Below are 25,522 nucleotides of genomic sequence, written 5' to 3'. Positions count from 1 at the left end.
TGCAGCAGAGGCAGCGGCTGTTGGGAGGGAGTGCTGCAGTCGCAGCAGCAAAGAGCGATGCTGCTAGCGACTTGCGCACCTGCAGCAACAACAAATTCATAACGTCAGGCAATTTTTGCTGCTGCTGCTGCGGCCTCTTGCTGCTGCTGCTGTTCGGCTGCTGCTGCTGCTGCTGCTGCTGAATGAACCTGTCTCACCACCAAGCAGCTGTGGGTCAGCAGGTTGTGAAAGCAGCGACGCAGCAGCGGCCATCCGGACGCTTGAGCCGCAGCAGCAACAGCAGCAAAAGTAAAGCTAGAGCAAGCAGCAGCAGACATCGGCAGCAGCATGCCTGCCCCCATTTCTGCTGCTGCTGCTGCCGCTGCACTGTCTGTAAAGGGGCCTCCCATGAGGGCCCCCTCCCCAGCCATTACGACCCCCCGTCTTTTCACAACTTGGCAGACTGTGCAGTGGCAGCCAACGGGGGGTTCAACTTCAGCAGCAACAGAAAAGGCCTCGTCTGCAGCAGCAGCAGCAGCAGCAGCAGCAGGGTCAATTCACAGACAGGCATACCGGAGCCGCAGCGAGAAGCAGCTGCAACAATCGCTTGAAAGATGCTACAGCAGCAGCAGATTGCGCAGCAAGCTGCAGCTGCAGCCACAAATGCCGCCTCGAGCCAGCGGGAGCAGCAGAAGCAGCAGCAGCAATAGAATTTGCCGCCTGCTGCTGCAGTATCTGCAAACCTGAGATGACATGTGCAGCATCTCCAAAAGGAAATAAAGCTTGGCCATCCAGCTCTTCTACAGTTGGTCCAAATTCTGTCAGGGCTCTGTACTCCCTTAGCAGCGCATGCAAATCTGCTGTAGCTGCCGCTGCTGCTGCTGCTGCTGCTTCTGCTGGTGCTGTTGCTGCGGACTCCTCCGCTGCTGCCGCTGCCCCTGCTGGCGCTTTTGCAGACTCTCTTGCGGGTTGTGCCAGTTCAGGTGCTGCTTGCTGCGCTGCTGCTGCTGCTGCTGCTTCTGAGCTTTCGTCCGCAGCCCCTGCGGGTGGCTGGGAGCCTGCTGCTGCTGCTGCTGCTGTTGCTTCTGAGGGCGTTGTGCCTGTTGCTGCTGCTTCTGCTGCTGCGCCACGCACCTCCTGAGCTGCATTTCTGTGAGAGTGCGTGAGGCTGCTGCTGCTGTTGCTGCGGCTGCCTTCAGAATAAGCTGGTTCCTCCGGTCCTGCTGCGTCTTGCTGTTGCTGCTGCTGCTGCTGCTGCTGGCCTTGTTCTCGAGGCTGCTCATCTTCTCGTTTGGGTATGTCTTCTTCATTTTGGTTTTTCTGCTCTTGTTGCTCTCGCTGCTGCTGCGAGTATTGGACCTTCTGTTGCTTGTCTTTCCGACTACCCATGTACAGCTCGCCGTGCTGCAGCTGCTGCTGCTGAATAGCAGCAGCAGCAGCAGCAGGATCCAAGAACTGTGCAACGGAAGTTAAGAAGAAGCATATCTGCTGTTTTGCTGCCAAGCGCACGCAGCTGCAAGCAGCACAGCATTGCAGCTAAGAACTTCATAAATCCTGTAGTTAGAATGAAGAAGAATGATAGAACGTCCTACAGCTAACGTGCCTCGCTGGTGCTGCTGCTGTTGCTGCGGTGTCAGTGTCACCGTCGCTCTTCCGAACATATCGAACATATCTAGGGTGCAGCAGCACGCAGCAGCAGCAGCAGCAGCAATGCCGCCGCACCTCCAGCAGCGCAAGCAGCAAATGCATATGGTGTTCCGCAGGCACTGGCATCATCTTAAAAACCAGAACAGGATCACGCAGGAAAAGCAGCAGCAGCAACAGCAGCAGCAGCAGCAGCGCAGATCTGCTGCTCTTACGGCTCTGGGTCTTTCAGCAACTGAAGAAGCGCAGGCAACAAAGCCGTCAGGCGCGTTCCAGGAGAAACAGACTGCAAATAAACCCTCAAGCAGCAGCAGCTCCAACACTGCCGAAGACGGGCAGCAGCAGCAGCAGCAGCAGCAGTTGCAGCAGCAGCAAAGGTCTTGTTTATGGTAAAAAGCGTAACACCGCAGCAATCCCAGGTGCAGAAGGCCCAGGGTCACTGCCAGGAGCTGCAGCAAATGCATCAGCAGCAGCAGAAAAAGGAAACAGCAGCACGAGCAGGACCTTTGCAAGGTCAAACATGGAAGCAGTAGCAGCAGTTCGCTCCTCTTTGCCGAGCTCAGAAGCAACAGATTGAGCCCGCAGCAGCAGCGGCAAAACCCGGCCTTGAACAGCTTCCTCACCCAGACCAGGGGACATCTGCAGCAGCAGCAGCAGCAGCAGCACAGCAGCAGAAAGCAGCATGCGTGAGTTGGGCCCTCAGCAACAGGAGCAGCAGCAGCAGTGGCAGAGAGGCGTACATTTGCAGCGCCAGCACCGGCAGCAGGAAAGCCCCCAGAAGCAGAACCACCGGCATCACAGCAGCGCCAGCAGCAGCAGCAGCAGCAGCAGCAACAGCAGCAGCAGCAGCAGCAGCAGCAGCAGCAGCAGCAGCAGCAGCAGCAGCAGCAGCAGCAGCAGCAGCAGCAGCAGCAGCAGCAGCAGCAGCAGCAGCAGCAGCAGCAGCAGCAGCAGCAGCAGCAGCAGCAGCAGCAGCAGCAGCAGCAGCAGCAGCAGCAGCAGCAGCAGCAGCAGCAGCAGCAGCAGCAGCAGCAGCAGCAGCAGCAGCAGCAGCAGAGCGCACCGCGGCCAAGTGCCGCAGCGCCAGGGCCCTGACGTAAGGCTCTGCGTCTTCTCTGGCAAGAAAAAGCAGCTGCGGCAGCAGCAAATGCCGCCGCAAGTCAGCAGCAAATAAAGAAGACAGCAAATGCAAAAAGACTGGCGACAGACACCGGAGGCGCAGGGTGTCTGTACACTGGCTCAGCCGCAGCCCCACGGGCAGCAAGTAAGTCAGCCGTTCGCTGGGCCTGAAAATTCGGAAAACAAACTTCCCGTTTTAATAATTCAAAATGTTAATTTTAATGATAACAAAGTGCCAATTGGGGAAAAGAACAGAAGCACTGAAGAGCTGCAGCAGCGGCGCTGCAGCAGCGGCGCTGCAGCAGCGGCGCTGCAGCAGCGGCGCTGCAGCAGCTGCCAGCAGCAAAAGAAAGCAGCAGAAAAAACAGCCCAGGCAACTTGGCTGCTGCTGCGCAGCAAGACACGCAGCGCTGCAGCAGCAGCAGCAGAAGCAGGAACAAAAAACATTTTTGAAAAGTTAAAAAAATAAAATAGTTCTTATTTTCAATTACCTCAAGTGTGTGCCAATCAAAAGAATTGCGTCAGCTGCTGCCTTCACAGTCTGCATGTCTGCTGCTGCATGCAGCAGCCCTTCGAAAAAAGGTAGCAACTCGCTGCACACCCGAGAGTACCTAAACACAAACCCCGAACCCTAAACCCTACACCCAAACCCGCTCAAACACTAAACCCTAGACCCTACACCGAACCTCGCCCAAACCCTACACCCTGAACCAAACCTTGATCAAAGCCTAAACCCTAAACCAAAGCTCGTCCAAACCCTAAACCCTAAGCCAAACCTTGTCCAAACCCTAAACCCTAAATCAGGCCTCGTCCAAGCCCTAAAACCAAACCTCGTTCAAACTCTAAACCCTAAACCAAACCTCGCTCAAACCCCTAAGCACCCCTCGCTCAAACCCTAGACCCTGAACCAAACCTTGCTCAAAATCCCAGACCGTAAGCCAAACCTCGCTGAAACCCTAAACCCTAGCCTTCCCAAACACTAGCCTTCCAAACCCTAGCCTTCCCAAACCCTAGCTTTGCTAAACCCTAACCCACCCCTTGTCTGGATTGGCCTGAATAACGCATGCAGCAAACCCTAGCCTTCCCAAACCCTAGCATTCCCAAACCCTAGCATTCCCAAACCCTAGCATTCCCAAACCCTAGCTTTCCCAAACCCTAGCCTTCCCAAACCCTAGCATTCCCAGACCCCAGCTTTCCCAGGCCCAAGCCCTTGTTCTGCTAAACCCTAGCCCACCCCTTGTCTGGATTGGCCTGAATAACGCATGCAGCAAACCCTAGCCTTCCCAAAATCCTAGCCTTCCCAAACCCTAGCCTTCCCAAACCCTAGCCTTCCCAAACCCTAGCCTTCCAAACCCTAGCCTTCCCAAACCCTAGCTTTGCTAAACCCTAGCCCACCCCTTCTCTGGATTGGCCTGAATAACGCATGCAGCAAACCCTAGCCTTCCCAAAATCCTAGCCTTCCCAAACCCTAGCTTTCCCAAACCCTAGCCTTCCCAAACCCTAGCTTTGCTAAACCCTAGCCCACCCCTTGTCTGGATTGGCCTGAATAACGCATGCAGCAAACCCTAGCCTTCCCAAAATCCTAGCCTTCCCAAACCCTAGCCTTCCCAAACCCTAGCCTTCCCAAACCCTAGCCTTCCCAAACCCTAGCTTTGCTAAACCCTAACCCACCCCCTGTCTGGATTGGCCTGAATAACGCATGCAGCAAACCCTAGCCTTCCCAAAATCCTAGCCTTCCCAAACCCTAGCCTTCCCAAACCCTAGCCTTCCCAAACCCTAGCTTTCCCAAACCCTAGCTTTGCTAAACCCTAGCCCACCCCTTGTCTGGATTGGCCTGAATAACGCATGCAGCAAACCCTAGCCTTCCCAAAATCCTAGCCTTCCCAAACCCTAGCCTTCCCAAACCCTAGCCTTCCCAAACCCTAGCTTTCCCAAACCCTAGCTTTGCTAAACCCTAGCCCGTCTAGATTACCCCTTGTCTGGATTGGCCTGAATAACGCATGCAGCAATATCTCCCCCGCGGGCACAGAGGGCCCCCCGGGGGCCCCTGTCATCACAGGGGCCCCCCAGGTCCCCGCGGGGGCCCCCCTCGGGGGGCCCCCACACCATGCGGGAGAGGGAGCGGCCCCAGAGGAGGGAGCCAAGGAAGCCCTTCTTGCTGCTGCTGCTGCTGCTGCTGCTGCTGGGCTTTGCTGCGGGCTGCTGCTGCGGCTCCTGCGGCGGCACGAAGCGCGCTATTTGCTGCAGCGTCTGCAGCAAATCGAAGTGTTCTGCTGCAGCAGCACTTTCTGCCAAAACCTCCACCAGCAAACCCGCAGCCAAAACGCGCTGCGCAGCCAACTGACACAAGCAGCAGCACAAACCCCAAACCCCCGACACAAACCCTAGCCTTCAGGGTTTCTCAGCAGCTAGGTGCAGCAAATTCAGCAATTAGGGTTTCCAAATAACACAAGCTGGGGATTTCGTTTTCCCCCTTTTAGGGTTTGCGCAGAACCCTCGCTAGAGGAAGCGAGATGCCCAGCTAGCTAGCTAAATGGCTAGCTAGCTAGCTAGCTAGCTGGCTGTCTTGCTGCCTAGCTGGCTAGCTAACTAGCTGGCTGGCTAGCTAACTAGCTAGCTAGCTAGATGGCTAGATAACTAGCCAGCTAGCTAGCTAGCTAGCTAGCTAGCTTCCTCGCTGGTGCCCGCAGGGCCGAGGACTCGAGAGCCGCTTAGCTAGCTGTCTGGCTAGCTGGTGGCTAGCTGGGCCTGGGACCGCTAGCTGGTGGCTAGCTAGCTGGTGACTAGCTAGCTGGTGGCTAGCTAGCTGGTGGCTAGCTAGCCGGTGGCTAGCTGGTAGAAACTGACTTTGCTGCTGGAGAAGCGCCGCAGACGGTCAAGTGCAGAGCCCCCATCTTCCCCCGGGCTGCTGAAGCTGTCCAGTGCTGCAGCAAAACAGCAAACTGCAGCAACTGTTGAAAGCAGCAGCAAACTAGACCCTTTGGAGTTGCTGCTGCTGCTGCTGCTGCTGCTGCTGCTGCTGCTGCTGCGAGGGGCCCCTGCTTACAGAAGAGAAAGCGACTCATGATGGTCCGCCGCAGCAGCAGAGCCGCTGCTGCTGCTGCTGCTGCTGAAGTTGCTGCTTCCGCCGCAGCCGCTGCTGCTCCTGTCTTGCTGCCAAGATTCGCCGTGTCTTCCTGCAGCTACGGCTGCCTTGCCGCTGCATTTGTTGAGTGGCTAAGGCTTTACTTCCGCCATTGTGGGGCCGGTCTGCTGCTGTTCCTGCTGCTGCTGCTGCTGCAGCAGGTGCTGCATGTCGACTCCGAAGCAGCAGCAGCGCGAGCGTCCGGGCCTTGGCCTTGAGAGCAATTGAAGGGGCCCCAGCAACGGCGCTGCAGAAAGGAGCCCTCACTGAGCTGCTGCTGCTGCTGCTGCAGTGCTGTCTGCTGCTGCTGCGCGGTTTGCTGCTGCTGTTGGGGCGCAGCTGCAGCGGCAGCGCGCTGGGCCTTGCTTCAACACGATTAGCTAAGTTCGCGTGTCTTAACCAAAAAAGGCCACCCTGAAGCGCCGCTTTTGTTCAAAATTCAGAAAAACTAGAAGGGAAGAGCAGCAACAAAGCGCGGGTAGTGAGTTCCTTGGAATGTCTGCATGCAGTTGGCAGCAGTAGCAAATCCAACCCGGACCGCTGCGGCTGCAGCGCGAAGTCTCGCGGTTTCCCCGCCAATTCAGAATTGAAATTATTCTGTTTGAGTCAATTTCAATGTTTTTATTAATCTTTCGGATTAATTAAATCCCAGAATGAAGATATAACTGTTGAACGCAGGGGTCGCCGGGCGCTGGCGCAGTGCCGCGCAGCTGCTGCTGCCCATACACTCCTTTTCTAAAGCTCCAAAATAGAACAACTAGCAAATAAGTGGCATTATTCAGTCTTTTAAAGAAGAAATATACTTTTTTAACTCCGAGACGCTCCCTAGCAGGAGCAACGGCAGGTGGGGGGCGGCGGTCGGCTTTGCGACACGGGCGCCACTCAGCTGCCTTTTTACGGGAAATAAATTGCGAAGTTAAATTTATTTATTTCATTTAATAGAGTTAAATTCAGCTTTTGAAGTTACTCTGATCAGTTTACTGTGCGCAGACGTGCTCGCTTGCGCTGTAGCAGAATGACTCGTATGTTGCTGGGCCAGCTAGCCGCAGCCAGCAGCAGCAGCAGCAGCAGCAGAACTCAAACTGGCCTATTCAACCCCGCAGTTCTTCTGCTGCTGCCGGTTAAAGCTGCCTTTTCAGCAGCAGCAGCAGCACGCGGTGCTGGTTGCTGCAGCTGTCTGGAGCAGCCTGTGCAGCAGACACACGCGTGGGGAAGCAAGAAGCCAAGAGCTTGCTGCAGCAGCAGCAACGAAAAAGCAATAGCAGCAGCACTAGCAGCAACAGCAGCAGCACGGAGCGCCTGATGCTGCTCTCCCTTGCGCTGCGGTTCTTCCTTCCCTGCGCAAAGTGCAGCACGCTGCTGCTGCAGCACGCTGCTGCTGCAGCACGCTTCTGCTAGGTGCAACAGCAGCAGCTGCTGCGCCCGCTAGCTGCTGCCCAGCTGCAAAGCCGTTGCTACAGCATTAAATGGGTTCTGCTGCAACATTAAATGGTTTCTGCTGCAGCATTAAATGGATTCTGCTGCAGCATTATATGGATTCTGCTGCAGCAAGGACTTCCGCAGCAGTTACATGCAGGGAAATTGAATTCTCTGCAAAGTGCACATTGAGGTTTCCATACACCTGAACAGTAACTGCTGCACTGAGGTGTCAATACACCTGAACAGCGTCCAGTAGAAGCACTTCCTGAATTTTGTCTCTTCCATTTCTTTTCTTTCTGTAAATGAATTTGTACTTTGAATTCCATTCAGAGTTTAATTAATTAATTAATTAATTAATTAACTGGTTACTTAATTAGTTAATTAAAGGGAAAGAAATTTGCGTGGCCCTGAGGATTCCCACATGCTAGTTATGCGCCTGTAGATAGACAGCTGGCTAGCTAGATAGCTAGCTAGCTCGCTAAATGGCTAGCTGCCCATATCTAGCTAGCTACGTGGCTAGCTATCCCATATCTAGCTAGCTAAATGGCTAGCTAGCCCATATCTAGCTAGCCAAGTGGCTAGCTAACCCATACCTAGCTAGCTAACTGGCTAGCTAGAACATATTTAGCTAGCTAAATGGCTAGCTGGCCGATACCTAGCTAGCTGACTGGCTAGCTAGCCCATACCTAGCTAGCTAGCTGGCAGGCGGATGAAGCCAGCAGCGCATGCAGCCAATAATAAGTGGATCTAAACGCAAGACAGATCAGCGGCTAGTTGAATTATTTCTCGTTTTGGAATTTTCAAATTTAGATTTTGTTTATTAAAACTTTATTCTAAATGAGCAGCCCCAAGCGTAATAGCAAGGCCCCAGGGCTTGTGGCAGTAAACACCAGAGGGGCCCCCCAGGGGGCCCCCCAACAAGAGCGGCCCCCAGTCCTTGAGGGGACCCTCTGGGGGCCCCTGTGGGGCCCTTTTGAATTCTTTTTGCTGCTTTGTTGCTTTAAAGGCTGCATGAGGTTAACCGAATCTGCTTTAAGTGAAATATGTTCCGGATTTTGGACTTAAAAGGCAATTTTTAAATAATTTGTGGCATTTTTCCCCTTTTCTGAAGAATATTTTGCAGGGAATTCGCGCTGCTGCTAGTGCTGCAGCAGGCAGAAGAACAATTGCCCAGAAAAGCATTAAATTTGCATGCGCTGGCGCGCTGTAACTGGCACATTTAGTGGATTTGAATTTAATTGTTTCTTTTCAAATGTTCAGCTAGCTGCTGCAGCGCTGGTTTAGGCTCAAATGCACTAAGTGGCTAGCGCTAGCCAGCCCAGAACTGGGCTGGGTAATTTTTGAAAAAGTTCAAAGAGCTTTCAGGCTTGTGCATGGGCTGGCGTGGGGGCTGGTGAAAACTTGTGTGGAGCAGCAGCAACAAAAGCCAAAATTAATTCAAAAATACTATTTTTAAAATTAATCTCATTTTAAAAGAGTTTATTTTGCTGTTGGTGCGGTGGGAGCTGCTGCTGATCTCCAGCGGTGGGCTTCTGGCCCAGGCGGCGGGTGGGCTGCAGCACGCATAGCAGCAGCAGCAGGAGCAGCAGCAAATGCCGCTGCTGCATGCATCTGCTGCATTCGCATTTTATGAAACACTATTTTGTCTTGGATTTCAGTCTTTTTTGAATCGAGCAGTCCGAGCTGCTGCAGCTGCAGCGGCGGCGCGGTCACCTGTTCTCCCCTCCTGTTCCGTGCTGCTGCTGCTGCTGCTGCTGCTGGTGCTGCTGTTGCTGGTGCTGCTGCTGCCTCTTTTTTACACAGACGCTATTCCAGCAGCCGCAAAATTGTAGATTTTTAGATCCCGGAGTCTCAATGGCCCAGAAAGAAAGTCGCAGGGGCTGCCGTTGCTGCTGCTGAGTGTGCCGGGGTGACAGCCAACAAGCCGCAAGCATTTAGAGTTTAGAAAAGCCTCAAACCGAGACCGAAAGAAATACAAAAACAAATTTGTAAACTGCTGCTCCTTCTGGCTGCCTAGCTGCTGCTGTGAGAGCAACAGCACCGACACAGAAGGAAGTAGAGCACGGATGGAGCCCCTCCAGCAGCAGCAGCAGTCGCAGCTGCTGCCGCAGCAGCAGTCGCAGATGCTGCTGCAGCCCCAGTCAGCAGGCTACTCCTCAGGGGCTGAAGAGGCTGGGGGAGCAGCCCCGGTTTGCACCGACTCTGGACAGCTCATGCTGCAGCAGCCGCAGCAGCAACAGCAGCAATCCTTGCTCCATCAGCCACAGCTGCAGACAGGCAAGCCTGCCTCACGTCACATGCTTCAGCTAGAACAACTGGGAGGATTCACGAAGTTTCTGCTGCTTCATTTGCTGCTATACTAGACTGTGCTGCTGCTAGAGAAACTCCTACAGTTGCTGCTGCTAGTGGCGCTGCTGCAGCTGCTGCTGTGCGACAGTTTCCTCTGCTGCTGTACGCTACCCAGCGACGGCTCCGTTGCTTCCAATGGTGCTGTTGCTGCTGCTGCTGTTGCTGCTGCTGCAGGCGGCGCTAGCTGGCCACAGTATGTGCCCGTATGGGACTGCAGCGGGGCCTCGCCTGCTGTAGCCACAGCAGCAATGATGCAGGGGGCCCCTGCTGCTGCTGGGGGCCCCTTTGCTGCAGCAGGGAAAGAAGGCCTGAGTTCTGTTTACTGGCCAAGTCCTTATGAGGCGCAGCTGCTGCCGCTGTCTTACTATGGCTTGCCTTTGTCCAATCCGCTGTCGATTTCTCTTGCTGCTCCTGCTGCAGCAAACTTGCTGCAGCCGCAGCAGCAATTCCTGCCGCCGCTTCTTTGCACTTATGCTGCTGCTCCGCCGCCCTTGAGTCCGCTGTCGCCCCGTTCTGCTGCTGCTGAAGCCCGATCTAAAAGGCGGCAGCGATGGTGCTGCTAGCTGCTGCTGCTGCTGGAGCAGCAACTCTAGCAGCTGCAGCAGCTGCTGCTGCAGCTCACGCTCCCCCGTTGGCTAACTACCAAGCAGACCCTAGCGGCCTAAACCCCAGACTTAAAAGCTTAACTTCTAGAGCCTAGGCCTAAGTCAGTTCACCTGAAACCCTAAACCCTAAACCCTTCTGCTGCTGGCCCAGCAGCCAAAACCCTAGACCCTTCTGCTGCTCGCCAGGCACCTAAAACCCTAAACCCTTTCGCTGCTGGCTAGGGAGCTAAAACCCTAAACCCTTTTGCTGCTGGCCAAGGAGCTAAAATCTCAAACCCTTTTGCTGCAGGCCAAGCAGCTAAAACCCTAAACCCTAAACCCTTTTGCTGCTGGCCAAGCAGCTAAAACCCTAAACCCTTCTGCTGCTGGCAAAGCGCAGGCCCTGCTGGCTCCGCACGTTGCGGCGCTGTGTGGCTTCTGGGGTTTAGGGTGGCAGCAAATGCTGCCAGACGCAAATACTTTTGTCATAGAAACCCACTGAGGCCCCGATGAAGCGCTGCTGCTGCTGCTGTGGCTGCTGCTGCTGCTCCTGCTGAGGTAAGCAGCAGAGCTGAGTGATACCGTAAGCCATAGACTCGTGAGGCTGCTGCTGCAGGAGCTGCTGCAGCACCGGTGCAGCACCGTCTTCTGCAATCGGAAGCACCGCAGCACAGCCCCGTAGATGCTTAGCAGCAGCAGCAGCAGCAGCACGAGCAGCAGGTTGCTGCAACAACAGGTAGCAGTAGCCCGAAAACAGCTGCAGAAACAAAACCCACTGAGGACACAGGGGGCCCCACAGCAGCAGCAATTATTATTACCTGCTTCTTCCATTTCCCAAACTTCGTAGCCCCCGTGGCAGCAAGCAGCAAGAAGCAGCGGCCGCTGCTGCCTGCCCTTGGGCGGCTCGGGGGGCCCCCGGGGGCCCCCCGAAGCAGCGCCGGGGGCCCCCCGGGGGCCCCCAGAGGCAGCGCCAGGGGCCCCCCGGGGGCCCCCAGAGCCAGCGCTGGGGGCCCCCGGTGAAAGGCGCAGCCGCCAGAGGCCCCCTGAAGCCTGGCTTGAAGACAGGGGGTACTTTAGCTGCCGCAGGTCGAAGCAGCGAATGAAGCCGTCGTAGCTGTGGGGCCCACAGACACAGCAAGACACACGCAGCAGCAGCAGCAGCAGCAGAGGGAATTTGAAAAGAGGGCGCACGGCGAGACACTCAAGATACTGGGAGGCTGCTAGGGACGCGGTTCATGCCAAACGCTGGTTGCTGCTGCTGCTGCTGCTGCTGCTTGTGCTGCACTTCTTTGCATGCAAACGAAGCAGCTGCAGCAGAAAAGGACTTCACCTGCCACTAAAGAGCAGCTGAGAGTTCGTGGGAGAAAAGCATAAAGAAGTTACTCCCATGGAGTGGCTTTTGCTGCTCTCAGCGCGCAGGCACGGGGAGCGCTCCGCGCTGCTGCCTCTGCTGCTTCTCCTGCTGCTGCTCCTGCTGCTCCTGCTGCTGCTGCTGCTGCTGCTGCTGATGACCGTCTCTAGTGCAGCAAAGCGGCAGCAGCTCCGAATGTCCCACAGACGCAGCCGGCAGTCATCGGCCCCTGAGCAGCAGTGTACATACACCTCAAGAGCCTCAGCGGCGCAGCAAAGACAGCAGCGGCCTGTAGCCATGCGCTGCGGCAGCAGCAGCAGCAGCAGGTGCTGCTGCTGCTGCAGCTGGCGGGCTCTGCTGCGCGTGCAAACAGCAGCAAAGCAGCACTTACCCGTGGCAATGAGGCTGCTGCTGCTGTGGGGGCTGACAGCCACAGCCCAAGCCTCTGCATCATGAGCCCTCCTGCAGCAGCAAGGCGCAGCGGTTAGCAACAAGCTGCTGCAGCAGGGAGTTTGCAAGAAGCAGCAGCGGGCTGCATGCATGCAGCAGCAAACTGGAGCAGCAAAATTTCGCAACTCAAAAGCTGCAAAAGGCTCACCAAAGAAGCGACAAGAACTCCAAGTCCGTCACCACAGCAGCAGATCCATCAGAGCATGTTGCTGCTATGAACCTTCAACAGCAGCAGCAGCAGCAGCAGCAGCGTGAAACTCAGCGTCACGGATTATAAGCTCAAAGAATAGCAGCAACGCAGCAGCCTATTCGCAGCGAAGAAAAAAGGCAGGGCAGCAGCAGCGCCAGCAGCACATGCAGCAGCAAGAGAAGAAGCAGCAGCAGCAGCAAAAACAGCAGCAGCAGCAGCAGCAGTATACTTTGGCTGGCCATGAAGGGCATCCAAGCCCAAGCCTATCTGGTCTCGGCCTGGAGCCTGAAGCAGGGGCACTCGAGCAGCAGCACTGCAACGGAGGCTGCTGCTGCTGCTGCTGCTGCCGCCGCTGCTGCTGCTGCTGCTCGTTCTGCTGTTATTGGCTTGCTCCTCCTCTTCAGGGTGTCCACACACCCGAAAGGCGTGCAGCGCGCAGTCCGAGCCTATAACTGCGAGAAGAGACTCAAACTCGTGCTGCAGCAGCGGCAGCAGCAGCAGCAGCAGTAGCAGCAGCAGCAGTAAAACAGCGGAAACGCTGGCGCGGCAGAGACAGGCAGGCCAGGGCGGGGAGCAGCGGCGGCAGAAGCAATACCCGCAGCAGCAGCAGCAGCAGCAACTTATTGCCTCACTGGTAATATGCGACTGCTGCTGAAGCTGCTGCAGCAGCAACCCTCAGCAGCGCACAGCCACCGGGTGTCCAGACAGCCGAAGGATTCTGTCGGATGGTGTAGGATGCAGCTCACAGAAGGAGTTGCTGCTGCTGCTGCTGCTGCTGCACTCTGCTGCTGCTGCTGCACGCTGTAAAATGAAAGACCCCCCCTACGGGACCGTGTGGCCTCGTCATACTGATACATCCCGACAACAAAGAGATCGCCGCTGCTGCTGCTGCAGTTGCTGCTGTAGCTGTTGCTGCAGCTGCTGCTGCCTCTGTTGCTGGCGCTGCATGCCTGGTCATCTTCTGCCGCAGAAGCTGCAGTGCATGCATCGTCTGCTCCTCTCTTTTCCAGCGTTTCTTTTGCTGCTGCTGTTGCTGCTGCTGCTCTGCGGCTGACACAGAGGGCAGCATGCTGGCTCCAGGACTCAACACAGTCGGGTGTATAGACAGCTTTGAAGGAAGCAAAGACACTCGAAGGCGCCGCAGCAGCAGCCGCAGCATCAGCAGCAGCAGCAGTGCCCGCAGCACCAACGGCACCAGCAGCACCAGACAGCATTTTCTGCTGCTGAGGCCCCTGCAGCGGCTCACGGCCTACAGCTTCTGGTTTTTTGCCTATATTTCATGGCTTAGAGTCTACAGGAATGTTAAGAGTTTGGGCTGCTGCATTTGAGCAAATAAAGAGGACAGGGGGCCCTGTGGGGCCTTCACGAGGCAGGGAGAGACCCTTGACTGTTGCTGCTGTTGCTGCTGCTGCTGCAGCTTGAGCTGCTGCGGCTGCAGAGCGGCTCTTAGTGAAATTCTCTCTCTTGATAGTTATAATTAACATTAAGAATGCCTTTTGCAACAACTTCGTGGGGAAGCCTTAGCCTGGGGGCCCAATCAGCCTCAGCACTGAGCTGCTGCTGCTGCTGCTGCTGCTGCTGCTGCTGGGACGTACCAGCGGTCCCCTCTGCGTTGTCTCTCTGTGTCTACGGCATCCCCCTTCATTGCAATTCTTGAACAAAATGAAATAGCAGTAAAATGAATGAATTATAAACTGAACACCACGTGCCAGAGCGCCTCTTGTGAACTGGGGTGTACGTACACCCAGCTCGCCACCGACGCAAATCGACAGATGAGATAACTGCGGCATCGTTCTTTTCCCCTTTGAAGTCTCAGTTTTCTGCAACATTCCTGAAAGCTACATTTTTACTTCTGACTGCGGCAACGGGCCGGTGTTTCTCCCGCTTTAGCTGCTGCTGCTGCAGCTGCTGCTCCCCTGCGAGCGGCATCTGCTGCGCGAGTTGCAACGGATGCTGTGTTCTTCCTCGCAGCCGAAATAGTGAAACAAATCAAGACTATTAATCTATTTATCATCAAGCAGCCCCTGCAGAGAGTCCCAGCACCAGCAGTGGCAGCAGCAGCAACAGCACGCTCGGCAGGCACCAACAGAAGTGACCTTGGCACTTGTGTCTGTAAACAAAGAGCAGCACGCTCAGCAGCAAGCAGCAAAAGCAGCAGCAGCAGCTTTGACAGTAGCAGTGACAAAATGCCACTTGAATTGGTGGGACTGTGGGGCGCTGCCTCTGCGCTGGCTGCTGGCAGCAAAGGCGCAGCAGCAGTGGCTGCAGGCAGCAGCAAGACAATAGCAGCAGCAGGCGCAGCCCTTTTCAAAGGTGGAGGCCTGGGCCACTTGCTGCATGCGAAAGGAACTGCTGCTGCTGCTGCTGCTGTTGACGGCACAGCCGGCAGCTGCCAGCTGATAGCTACTGCAGCGCAGCACAGCGGGGCCGCGGGGACCCCGCCCCTCAGCAGCACAGCAGCAGCAGTCTCAACAGCAGCAAGCGGCGGCAACAGCAGCACAACTGCAGCAGCTCTAACGACGAAGTCTGCAGCAGCAGCAACCAAAGCTCACCTGCTAGGGGCCACGAAGGCCTCTGCAGCAGTAAAAGGGGCTGCTGCCCACTCCCCAGCCTCCTCTGGGGGCCCCCCTAAAACCCAAATGGGTACTGCAGCAAAAGGCACTGCAGCAAAGCCCCTGGGGCCCCAGGGGCCATCTCAACACGTCAGTGGGGGCACGGGGGGCCCCAAGGTGCCCCAGGTCCCGGGGGCCCCAGGGGGCCCCGGGGCGGGGGCCCCGGGGGCCCCCGGGGCCCCCGGGGGCCCGCCAGGAATCCCCACTGGGGGCGAAAAAAGTGTGACAGTAACTCGAGACTTTGCCGAAAGCACTCCTTCGGGAGTTGTGCATCACATCACCCGGACCACCACAGAGTCCATAGACACGCTGGAGCCAGCGCAGCTGCTGCAGCTGCTGCTGCCGCTGCCTGCTGCTGCCTGTCTGGGGGCCCCGGGGCCCCCAGCCCGGGGGCCCGGCTGCACGGGGGGCCCCGGGGGCCCCGGGTACACTGGAGACCCCGAGTGGCTGGGGGGGAGTAGCCAAGTCTCAGAGAGGGGGCGGGAAGAGAGGCAAACTGAAGGCTACCACAGCCTCGCAGGACAGCCGCAGCAGCAGAAGCAGCAGCGGCGGCAGCAGCAGCAGCAGCGGCAGCAGAAGCAGCAGCAAAACAAGAATCTCGCAGGCGGTTTTGGGGCAAAACGGACAGTCGCCCGCAGCACGCTAATGGGGCGGGCTGAGGCCTATGGGGCTTTTCTGTGAAAAGTGCAGCAAGGGGAAATACGAAAAAAAAATAAATAAAAACAAATAAGAAGCAAAAAAGAAATAAAAAACAAAAAGAAAGAAGTTTTTGCTTCCTAGAGAGAAGCAAAGAAAGATTTAGTACTTATTTTATTTGCTGCAGCCTCCGCCGGGGCCCCCGACTGAATTGGGGACCCCACAGTGGCAGTAGCAGCAAATTAGGAAAAGAGAGGCCCTTTGCTGCAGCAGCAGCAGCAATTTGAAGAAGGATTCCTTTTGTTGCAGCACCAGCAGCAACTCCGGAAAAGGATCCTTTTGTCGCAGCAGCAGCAGCAACTTAGGAAAAGGGCCCTTTTGTGGCAGCAGCAGCATCAGCAAATTGGGAAAAGGACCCTTTTGTTGCAGCAGCAGCAGCAGCAATTTGGCAAAACAGCCCCTTTGTGGCAGCAGCAGCAGCAATTTGGCAAAACAGCCCTTTTGTGGCAGCAGCAGCAATTTGGGAAAAGGGCCCCAAGAATGCTGGGGCCCTTTTTGTTCTTTTTGCAAAAATTCAACAGAGCCCTTTGGCTTTGCACATTTAATAATTAGTCATTTTAGAAACAGTTATTTAAAAAGAAGTTCTAAATCAGATGCGTCTTTGCAACGAAAAACGAAAACGAACTGCCCCAAAACCCTAAACCCTAAACCCTACGCCCTTTAGCTGCAGCCCCCCAAGGGCCCTTCTCCCGCGAAGTTTCTAGAAGCCAATACCCCTTTGGAGCTTCTGTGGGGCCCCCCCTTGGGGGTCCCCGTGCTGCTTTGGGGAAAAGCTGAAAAAACTTTTTAAAAACAATTTTTAAAAGTTGTGTTTTGCTGCATGCAAAACCTCCGCAGGAATTGGCGGGGGTTCCCGGGATTCGTTGAACTGTCTGTACACACATACGCAGCGCTGCTGCTGCAGCAGCGAAACTGCTGCAGCAGCACCTGCTGCTGCTGCATCAGCGGAACTGCTGCAGCAGCACCTGCTGCTGCTGCATCAGCGGAACTGCTGCAGCAGCACCTGCTGCTGCTGCATCAGCGGAACTGCTGCAGCTGCATCTGGTGTGGCTGCTGCAGCAGCCAAACTGCTGCAGCTGCATCTGATGTTGGTCCAGTGGCAGCAGCCAAACTGCTACAGAAGCACCTGCTGCGGCTGCAGCTGCAGCAGTGAAACTGCTGCAGCAGCACATGGTGCTGCAGTCGCCGTAGCGATACCATAGCTTCCGCAGCAGCAGCAGCAGCAGCAGCAGCAAGAAACCTACGTCAATGATGAGACCTGCGGTCTCCAAAGGAACTTCATCGGATCCTTGCCTGTCCGACGGCCGCAGTGCATCAGCCTGAAGCTCCCCGCTGCAGCAGCAGCAGCTCCAGCAGAAGCCGTACATGCAGCAGCAGCAGCAGCAACGGCAGCAGACGCAGCAGCCGCTGCCGCAGCAAAAGCACTAGTGCTGCCACCAAAGCACATCCCGCGGGCCATCAAGCACAGCCGGTGCGCAATACGCAGCAGCAGCACGGCGCAGCAGGAGCAGCAACCCGTCTCAGCAGCAGAATCAGCAGCAGCAGCAGCAACCCGGCGCATCAGCAGCAGCACGGCGCAGCGTCAGCAGCAGCAGCAGCAACGCTACACCGCAGCAGCAGCAGCAGCAGCTGACCAGTTGAAGATGGAAACGGCCTTGCGGGGCTTGCCTGCGGGAGAACCTGCTGCTTCGATCTGCAGCAAAGTGTCTTGGCCTGCTTCCAGCTGCCCGAAGACCACGTGCTGCCCGTCCAGCCAGGGGCAGGCTTTGAAGGTGATGAAGAACTGGCTGCTGCTGCTGTGCCGGTCCCGCCCCTTCGCCATGCTCAGCAGCCCTGCAGCAGCAGCAGCAGCAGCAGCAGCGCAGCACCCCAGCTCCTGCTGCTGCTGCTGCTAGGGAGGCTAAGCTGCTCGCCAAGGCACGCGGCTGGGCGCAGGAACCCCGCAGTGCATTTGGCCTCAGATGGCTGCTGCTGCCACGTGTCCGTGTGCAGAAACGCGTGCTGCTGCTGCTGCAGCTTTTGCTGCTGCTGCTGCTGCTGTTGCTTCTCACCTCGTTTGGAATGCTTGTAGAGATACTTTTCGTCTCTCATAAACTGCCCGTAGATACTTTCGCCGCCGTAGCCGTCGCCCCTGTGAAAATCGCCTCCCTGAGCCATCTGCACAAGCAGCGGCAGCAGCAGCAGCAGCAGCAGCAGCAAGGAGATGCGCTCGGGCCAACTGCTGCTGCCCAGCACACTGCAGTACTCCCATCTACGCAGCCCAGCCTCCCTTCAGCAGCAAACGCGCCAGCAGCACCTAACCTCTAATCTGCTGCAGGAACTTGATACGTCTGTTGCAGCAGCTGCTGCTCAGCAGCAGCAGCAGCAGCAGCAGCAAACTCACAAAGCCGGGAATGATGCGGTGGAAAGGAGACCCTTTGTACCATCTGGGACGCATGTAGTAGCCGAGGCCTGTCTCTCCTGCAGTGTACGTACACTCCAAAAAGCAGCACAGAGGAACCCATGCACTACTGCAGGTGCTGGTGCTGCTGCTGCTGCTGCATGTGCTGCTGCTGCTGCTGCTGCTGCATGTGCTGCTGCTGCTGTTGCATGTGCTGCTGCGGGAGGCGCTTCGAAGCTCTGCCGGGTCTGTGCCGCAGACGGGTGTACTGCGTTTGTTGCTGTAGTGAGAGCAACATTTCCTGCTGCTGCTGCTGCTGCTGCAGGGGCTGCTGTAGTAGCAGCCTTTGCTGTTGCGGGGCTTACCCGTGCAGAGACAGCGGAAGTTCTCCGCTGTGATAGGCAGCTGGTCTGCAAACAGCTGCGCAGCAGCAACAGAAACAGAAGCAGCAGCAGCAAATGTAAATATCTCATGGGCTGCAGCAGAAACAGCTGCAGCAGGAGCAACAGCAGAAGTCCGTGGCAGCAACGGGCTCGCAGCTGCACCGAAGAGCCAGCAGTCTTAGCCGAGGAAAATGCAACGAGAGCGAAGCCAACAGCAGCAGCAACAACACCGAGAGGAGCAGCAGAAGCAGCAGCAGCAGCAGCAGCAAACCTGAAAGATGAGTCTTCCCGCGTTTCGATTGCCAACAGCAATGTCTAGAAACACAAGAGGGTTTGGCAGCTGCACGCGGGGCCCCAGTGGCCTCAGCGCCCCCCCTGGCCCCCCCATGTGGCCGCTTGTCTGTGCGCAGACCAGCGCAGCAGATGTGTCGCAGCAGCAGCAGCAGCAGCAGCACAGCTGCAGCAGGGGAGCCTGAAGCACCAGCGGGAATAGCTGCAAGTCGAAGCCCGCTAAGGGCAGCGGCTCAGTGGCTTCCCCAGCAGCAGAAAAGAAGGTCAAAATGAATTAAATCCTAAGTTGCAAAACTTATTTTCAAGGAAGCCCCAAAGGCAAGGCCGAATCGACGGCCTCGGCAGTGGCCTCCAAAGAAGTAGTAGCGGCAGCAGCAACAGCTGCAGCAACTTGCAGTAGTGCAGCTGCTGCCGTCTCAGAGGGGAAATTTCGGGATAAAAGCAACAAGAAGCTAAAACTAAATAAAATTAGTAATTAAAAATGCATAGAAACATACACAGTAGTCGGAGCTGGCAGCAGCCTCAGTTGAATGCATGTGCATGCAGCAGCAGCGGCAGCAGCCACGCCTACCACAGCAGCAGCAGCCAGTAGTAGGAGCAGCAGCGCCCTGCAGCAACAGCAACAGCTGAAGAATGCGAAGAGGGTTTGTTGTTGCAGTTGTTGGTTTGCCCTTTTCGTGTTTCGGTTTTTATTTTTCTTGTTTAAAAGATGGCGCCGAAGGAAAAAGGTGAGGCTTGCTGAGCCGCCGCCGCTTCCCCACGCTGCTGCAGCAGCATCGGCAGCAGCAGCAACTGCTGCTGCTCCTTCGTGTTGAAGTACATTTGCTGTTGAAGTATATGTTACGCGCAATTAATTTTTTCGCGTGCCGGATATATATGGTGTTTTGAATGCCTGGGCTGCTGCTGCTGCTGGGCTTCTGCTGCTCTGGGGCCCCACCCCGCAGCACATGCAGCACACCAGTTTGCAGCCACCGCTGCAGCGGCCGTTGCTGCGTATCCAACACAATCTGAATTTGCTTCGCATGCCATCCTGAATGCTTTGCATTTGCTGCTGCTGCCGGCGGCGCCCGGGCTTCCGCGAGCCGCGCTGGCGCCGCACTGCAGCGCCGCCGGTGCTGCTGCTGCTGCTGCTGCAGCTGCGAGTGGGTGGGGCGTGTGCATGCGGCTGTGCAGCCCCTGCAAAGGGGTCCAAGGCGGCGGTTGAGAAGAAGGTCAAGAAGGCCCAGGCAGTCGGCAAGGCTTTGAAGAAGCCGGGGAGAACTGCAACAGCAAAGGCGCGGTACACTGTGCGCTTTCGCAGGTGAGTTTGGGAAATCTTTTTTTGTAATTTTAAAGCAACTTGCTGCTGCTGCTGCGCGGTTTGCTGCTGCTGCTGCGCGGCTTGGCGCGGCCCGCAGCGCCTTGCTGCGCTGCTGCTGCTGGTTCGCTGCTGCGCGTGCACCGCTGCAGCAGTGCTGCTGCTGCTGCTTCGTGGCTGCGCTGGAGCGTGTATTCCGCTCCCGCTGCAGCGCTGCTGCTGCTGCTGCTGCTACTGCTGCTGGTTCGCAGGCCCCGGACTTTGAAGAAGCCGCGGACTCCGAAGGCGCCGCGTCTGGCGCGTCTGTGGGCAGCAAATCCAATTGCTGCGCTGCAGCGCAACGACAAGTACCGCGTGCTGCAGCACCCAGTGACAACAGAAAGTGCCATGAAAAAGATTGAAGAGACAAATACTTTGGTCTTTTTGTGCGACCCGAGGGCCAGCAAAAGGAGAATCAAAGAAGCCGTGAAGGAGACCTACGGAGTCGTGGCCCAGCGGGTCAACACGCTCATCAGGTGCTGCTGCTGCTGCTGCTGCAACTTGCTGCTGCTGCTGCTGCGCCCGCGCCGCAGCAGCAGCGCTTTCCCTCGCGTTCTACCCGTGCTTCGCTGCAGCGCAGCAGAAGTGCACCTGCAGCAGCGCGCCCTTCGGTCTTGTCTCATTTCGCATTTGCTTCTGGCCTTCCGGCCCAAGTTCTGCTGCTCTGGAGGTGTCTGCTGCTGCTGCTGCTGCTGCGGCTGTTCCTTTGCTTCGGCCTTTTCTCGGGGGCATGGAGAGAGGAAGCAGCCGCAAAACAACAGAGGGTTTATTAGCGAGCAGAGTTGCCATCACGGTCCCTGTCTTGCCAGTCGGCCTTCGAACAGCTGCTGCTGTGCTGCTGCTGCTGTGCTGCTGCTGCTGCTGCTGCTGCTGTTGCTGCAGTTCATTTTTTTGAATTTGGGTTTTGTGCTTTTGCGCAGAGTCGACGGAAAGAAGAAGGCTTATGTCCGTCTCACCCCCGAGTTCGATGCGCTTGACGTGGCCAACAAGATCGGCATCATTTGAACGCACTGTGACGTGCTGCTGCTGCTGCTGCTGCTGCTGCAGCAAACGACCAGCAGCAGCAGCGGCTGCGGGGGCAGCGCACTGCTGCTGCTGGCAGGTGGAGGACGGGCGGGAGGGAGGGGGGCAGCAGCAGGCGGCGCTCTGCGGCCTGCGCTGCACTTCCTGTTGCTGCTGCTGCTGCTGTGCATGCAACGGCGCAGCTAGCAGCAGCAGCCGGGAAAGACTATCGAATGATTTAGTCGTCCCCTCAGACGCCAGGGTTGCTCAATTGCCTATACATTGGAAAAGTAAAGGTCAAAAGATAAAAATCCAAAATAGAAATTGGGTGAAACGGACTTGCTGCTGATTTAGTTGCATGCGCAGCAGCAACTTTAGAGTTCAGAAGTTAAGGTAGAAGCAGCAGCTTGTGGGGATGGCATGTTGGCTACTTGCTGCTGCAGCTGCGCAGCAAGGTCAACAGGGATCGGCTGGGACTTCTTGCTGCTGCCTCTTCTGCTGCAGAGAGCAGCAGCGCGAGCTGCTGCTGCTGCCGAGGCTTCCCGTCCTCGTGTAAGCTACGCCAGTTATTGTGCTTTAGAGCTTTTAGTTGGAATTTAATGATTAAGGGTTACAATTTAGGCCAAGTTTGCCATTTATTAGCTCAATATTTGGCTGTGGGCTACAGTGAGTGCTCAGCTGCTTAGCCTAGGCTTAGGGGGTGGCTCAAGGACTTCCGCTACTGGCTGCCATTAGCGGTGGCTCAGTAATTTGATATAAATAAAATATTTTTAAATTAAATAGAGACAAAAAGCCTGCCTACTTGTCGATATTTGGCTGCATGCAGCGGCAGGAGCAGTCGGCTGCGGCGCTGGGGCTGCATGCGTTGTTGTCTTGTATATGGCTGCTTGCTCAGCTGCTAGTTGGCGTTTGAAATAAAGACAATTGAGTCTAATTCTACCCTTTTTTGCAAATAAATGTCTATAAAAAGGACTCAAAGGCGTAGACGAGAATAAAAAGAAATCAAAAGCTCGCGGCGGCTCGCCGTCTCAGCCATATTTCACTTTTCGTACTTTTCACCTATTGCTGCAGGCCAGGAAGTCGACGGGTTTAGCTGCGGCGTCTGCAGTGAGCGCAGCAGCAGCAGCAGCTGCCGCTGCTGCTGCTGCTGCTCAAGAAAGACACGCCATTCCCTGTCTTGGCGAGCTGCGCCATCCGCAGCAGCAGTAACAGCCGGAGGAGCTGCAGCAGGGTGGAAAGCAGCAGCAGAGCAGCAGCTCGTGTGTGCGCATGTCCTTGAGGGAGCGGCAGCGACAGCAGCAACACTAGTAGCAGCAGCAACAGCAGCAGCAAAAGGGAACCACCACAACGCAGCAGTTCCAGAGGCTGGCAGCATATGGCCAAAAGCAGTAGCAAAACAAAAGGAAATAGATAACTGCTGCTGCTGCTGCTGCCCTGAAGATGATGGAGAATGGCGTGGGGGACCCCTTTTGCGCTGCCCGAGAGTGAGTCCGTTGCTGCTGCAGCAACTGGAAGGGCTGCTGCAGCAGCAGCTGCTTATGCAGCAAAGAGCCTATGAGCTGCTGCTGCGGAATTTTCTGTACTCCGGAAGCTTCAGCTTTAATGCCTGCGTGACTCTCCTTTAGTATCCCTGCTGCTACAGCTACTGCTGCTGCTGCTGCTGCTGCTGCAGCTGCTGCTCCTGCTGCTGCAGCTGCTGCTCCTGCTGCTGTAGCTGCTGCTGCTGCTGCTGCTGCGCCTCTTTGCAGCGAAGTTCAGGCCAACTTCTCGGAGCTGCAGCGGCTGCACAGGGAGTGGAAGCAGCAGCTGCAAACTCGAGGCCACCCCTCCAAGTGCAGCAGGCGAGTCCGGTGTACAGACACCTCGCAGAATGCATATGCATTTGTACACATTACCTTCACAAATACAAATAAATAAATACAAATAAATAAATAAATAATAATAAGTATTATATACATACATGCATATAAGAATATGGTGTGGTTTTTGTATATGCACTGATGAGCTTATAGCTACTTGCATGCGCGCATGCATAACTGCTGCCGCTGCGCTGTTGCTGCTGCTGCTGCTGCTGCTGCAGTTTGAAGAGCACGATTGACTCGTCTTCGGAGGCGCTGGCAGCAGACCTGCGGGCGCTGGAAAAGGCCGTGGCCATTGCAGCAAAACACCAGCAGCGTTTGGGGCTGCATGCAGAAGAGCTGGAGAGTCGGCGGCAGTTTGTGCGGCAGCAGCAGCAGCAGCTGGAGGCGCTCCGGGCGGACGTGAAGGTGACGCCAGTACTGCTGCTGCTGCCTCTGCACTTCAGCAGCAGCAGCTGCTGCTATGAACTCTTCTGTCCTTTTGTCTCTTTTTGCTGCTGCTGTCAGGCCGCAAGCAATTCGCAGCTGTGGGTGGCTGAGGGCCCCACAGCCCGGGGAGATTTCTTTGAAGAGGTCGAGCAGAAGCAGCAGGTAGCAACAGCAGCAGCAGCAGCAACAGCAGCAGCAGCAGCAACAGCAGCAGAAGCAGCAGCGGCCGTTACTGACGCTGCAGCTTCAGCCTAGGAGCTCGTTGCAGCCCAATTCTCAAGGAAGCTTGTCTGCTTTCTTGCTGCGGCTGCTGCATGCAGACTTTGGTGCAGCAGCAAGACGAGCAGCTAGATGAGTTGGCTCTTGCTGCTTCCCGCCTCCACGAAACTGCGCTGACAATTAACCAAGAGCTCGAGACGCAGCAGCGGATGCTGACGGATTTGGACGACGCCGTAGAAAGACAGGGTAAATGGTGCTGCTGCTGCTGCTGCTGCTGCTGCTGCTGCTGTGGTTCCTAGCGCTGTTGCAGCTGCTGCGTCGACTGACTCGGACAGAAGAAACAGAGTCAAGGCTGCCCCCCACTGGGGCCGCTGGTGGCTCCTTTAGTGCAGATCTTTCGTTGCTGCTGCTGCTGCTAGTGGCTTCTTTAGTGCAGATCCTTCTGCTGTTGCTGCTGCTGCTGCTGCTGCTAGAGTTTTCGAGGTGGCCAGCTGCCTTCGTTGTGTGGCTGCTGTTGCCGGTGCCTTTTCCAGCTAGCGAAATGAACTTTCTCATGCGGCGGCTAGCCAGAGTTGTCCGCAGTTCAGGTGGGTTTTCTTGTTGCTGCTGCTGCCCCGCGCTGCTGCAGCATTGCTGCTGTCAGTGCTGCATGCAGAAACTTCTCCTACCACTGGGCAGTGTAGCCTGCACATGTCTTCGCTGCTTCCGCGAAGTCATTTGAGTGAAGAGCAAATTGCTGCAGGGCCAGCTAGCTAGCTAGCTAGCTGCAGCAATATCTGCAGTGGCTGATTGCTGCAGCTAGCTAGCTAGCTGCAGCAATACCTGCAGTGGCTGATTCATGTTTCCGTTTGTGCGCTGCTTCATGCGTTGTTCTGTCCACTTCAGATATGCGCCAGCTCTGGACAATCATTTGGCTGTTTTGTATTGCCCTTGGTCTGTTTATACTGCTGATCGTTTCTTAGGGTTGGCAGCAGCAGCAGCAGCTGCAGCAGCTGCAGCTGCCCACGGCTAGCTGAAGCTATCTGCTGCTTTAGCTTTCACTCGCCGGTTTTGCTGCGGCTTTCTGGGCCAGCCACAGCTGGCTGGGCTAGCTGGGTCAAGCCGCAGCTAGCTGGTTCTTGCTGCAGCTTGCAGGATCTAGACAGCTGGATGCCAAAAACTAGCTGCTGCTGCCTGCAGATATCTGCGGCTGGCTGCGGGCCAGCTTCCAATGAATGGAAGAGAGCAGCTAGCTAGTTAGGTGGCTAGCTGGCTAGATAGTTAGGTGGCTAGCTGGCTAGCCACCTGGATCGCCAGCTAGATGCTAGCAGCGCAGCGTAATTGAGGCACAGTTGGCCTTGAACTGTATTCGAGCAACTGCGTTCACCAATGGAAAACTCTACAATTTGCGACTTCAAGTTTCTGCAGCAGCAGCTGCTTCCATTTCTACTGCTGCTACTGCTGCCGGCACTTGTAACGCCGCCGTTGAGACATTCGGGGCTAGCTTTGCTGCTGCTGGGCCAGCTACTGCTGCTGTTGCTGCGGGGGGGAGCGCAGCACAGCTGCAGACTGACACCAAGCAGAAACAAAAGGGCATTGCGCCGCCTCTACTAGGACAGCCCTGAGTAAGGGCATCTATACAAGTCCCGTAGGGGCCCCCAAGAAAGGGTTCGCCTCGGGGGGCCCCCCCTTCAGAAGTGGCTCTTGGGGGCCCCGAAGGGGGCCCCAAGCGGGCCAAATGCGAAGGGCACTTTGAGGGCCCCTCGTGAAGCCTCTGTACGGAAATGCTCGGAAAAAAACAGAAATGTTATGGGCCTGCGCTATCCGCTGCTGCGAGGCCCCCGTTTACCCATGAGGGGCCCTCGGGGCTGCTGACCGCGGGGGCCCCCGGCGACACGGCAAGACTTTCTCTGCTGCAGCTCCGGCCGGCCTGCGGAAGGGTGCGGCTGGGCGCAGCAGACACACGGTGTACATCCGCTGCGCCCCCGCTGCTGCTGCTGCTGCTGCTGCTGCTGCTGTCCACAACGGCGTCACGCTGTGCTGCAGAACATACAGCGCTCTCGCTGCACAAGCGTTTTCCCGCGTTGTTGGCCAACACAGCGTTGTCGCTGCAGCCGCTGCTGGTGC

At 56.4% G+C, this 25,522-nt stretch overlaps 7 protein-coding genes across 7 annotated transcripts in view; 3 read left to right on the top strand and 4 right to left on the bottom strand.

Annotated features, from left to right (window-relative positions):
* The window catches only part of ETH_00005825 (Heat repeat family protein, related, related), a gene marked incomplete at both ends in the record, with an annotated part of 11,085 nt that extends 5,449 nt beyond the window's left edge, over nt 1-5,636 (bottom strand). The window contains 9 exons of the mRNA XM_013376301.1: nt 80-188; nt 316-499; nt 723-1,492; nt 1,839-1,909; nt 2,128-2,262; nt 2,687-2,909; nt 3,234-3,353; nt 4,715-5,082; nt 5,616-5,636. Of these exons, the coding sequence (XP_013231755.1) occupies nt 80-188; nt 316-499; nt 723-1,492; nt 1,839-1,909; nt 2,128-2,262; nt 2,687-2,909; nt 3,234-3,353; nt 4,715-5,082; nt 5,616-5,636 (2,001 nt within the window). The remainder of the gene's footprint in view (nt 1-79; nt 189-315; nt 500-722; nt 1,493-1,838; nt 1,910-2,127; nt 2,263-2,686; nt 2,910-3,233; nt 3,354-4,714; nt 5,083-5,615) is intronic.
* A 4,105-nt stretch (nt 5,637-9,741) lies between these two features.
* On the bottom strand, nt 9,742-13,854 carry ETH_00005820 (WD domain, G-beta repeat-containing protein, putative; the record flags this gene model as incomplete). The annotated part of the gene is made up of 9 exons (XM_013376300.1): nt 9,742-10,269; nt 10,718-10,866; nt 11,037-11,332; nt 11,549-11,798; nt 11,961-12,031; nt 12,168-12,239; nt 12,439-12,686; nt 12,842-13,259; nt 13,805-13,854. The coding sequence occupies 9 exons, from the start codon at nt 13,852-13,854 to the stop codon at nt 9,742-9,744; spliced, it is 2,082 nt and encodes a 693-aa protein (XP_013231754.1).
* Nucleotides 13,855-14,395: 541 nt separating this feature from the next.
* Nucleotides 14,396-15,502, top strand: ETH_00005815 (uncharacterized protein; the record flags this gene model as incomplete). The annotated part of the gene is made up of 1 exon (XM_013376299.1): nt 14,396-15,502. The coding sequence occupies one exon, from the start codon at nt 14,396-14,398 to the stop codon at nt 15,500-15,502; it is 1,107 nt and encodes a 368-aa protein (XP_013231753.1).
* A 956-nt stretch (nt 15,503-16,458) lies between these two features.
* ETH_00005810 (Peptidyl-prolyl cis-trans isomerase E, related) lies at nt 16,459-18,668 on the bottom strand (the record flags this gene model as incomplete). Its single annotated transcript, XM_013376298.1, has 6 exons — nt 16,459-16,849; nt 17,152-17,350; nt 17,569-17,674; nt 17,901-17,977; nt 18,263-18,317; nt 18,552-18,668. 6 exons carry the CDS (start codon nt 18,666-18,668, stop codon nt 16,459-16,461), a joined length of 945 nt encoding a protein of 314 aa, XP_013231752.1.
* A 612-nt stretch (nt 18,669-19,280) lies between these two features.
* Nucleotides 19,281-20,912, top strand: ETH_00005805 (ribosomal protein L23a, putative; the record flags this gene model as incomplete). Its single annotated transcript, XM_013376297.1, has 4 exons — nt 19,281-19,299; nt 19,745-19,871; nt 20,120-20,383; nt 20,828-20,912. 4 exons carry the CDS (start codon nt 19,281-19,283, stop codon nt 20,910-20,912), a joined length of 495 nt encoding a protein of 164 aa, XP_013231751.1.
* Nucleotides 20,913-22,349: 1,437 nt separating this feature from the next.
* On the top strand, nt 22,350-23,715 carry ETH_00005800 (syntaxin family protein, putative; the record flags this gene model as incomplete). The annotated part of the gene is made up of 5 exons (XM_013376296.1): nt 22,350-22,393; nt 22,658-22,750; nt 22,990-23,176; nt 23,276-23,359; nt 23,518-23,715. 5 exons carry the CDS (start codon nt 22,350-22,352, stop codon nt 23,713-23,715), a joined length of 606 nt encoding a protein of 201 aa, XP_013231750.1.
* A 1,204-nt stretch (nt 23,716-24,919) lies between these two features.
* Nucleotides 24,920-25,522, bottom strand: part of ETH_00005795 (uncharacterized protein) — a gene marked incomplete at both ends in the record, with an annotated part of 2,721 nt that continues 2,118 nt past the window's right edge. Inside the window, 2 exons of the mRNA XM_013376295.1 lie at nt 24,920-24,964; nt 25,245-25,435. Of these exons, the coding sequence (XP_013231749.1) occupies nt 24,920-24,964; nt 25,245-25,435 (236 nt within the window). The remainder of the gene's footprint in view (nt 24,965-25,244; nt 25,436-25,522) is intronic.

Source organism: Eimeria tenella, genomic scaffold, assembly GCF_000499545.2.
Source record: "Eimeria tenella Houghton genomic scaffold, Eth_scaff33, whole genome shotgun sequence".
In the NCBI taxonomy this organism is placed as follows: domain Eukaryota; phylum Apicomplexa; class Conoidasida; order Eucoccidiorida; family Eimeriidae; genus Eimeria; species Eimeria tenella.
The sequence above is the reverse complement of the archived record's forward strand: the minus strand, read 5'-3'. Positions and strand labels throughout refer to the sequence as shown.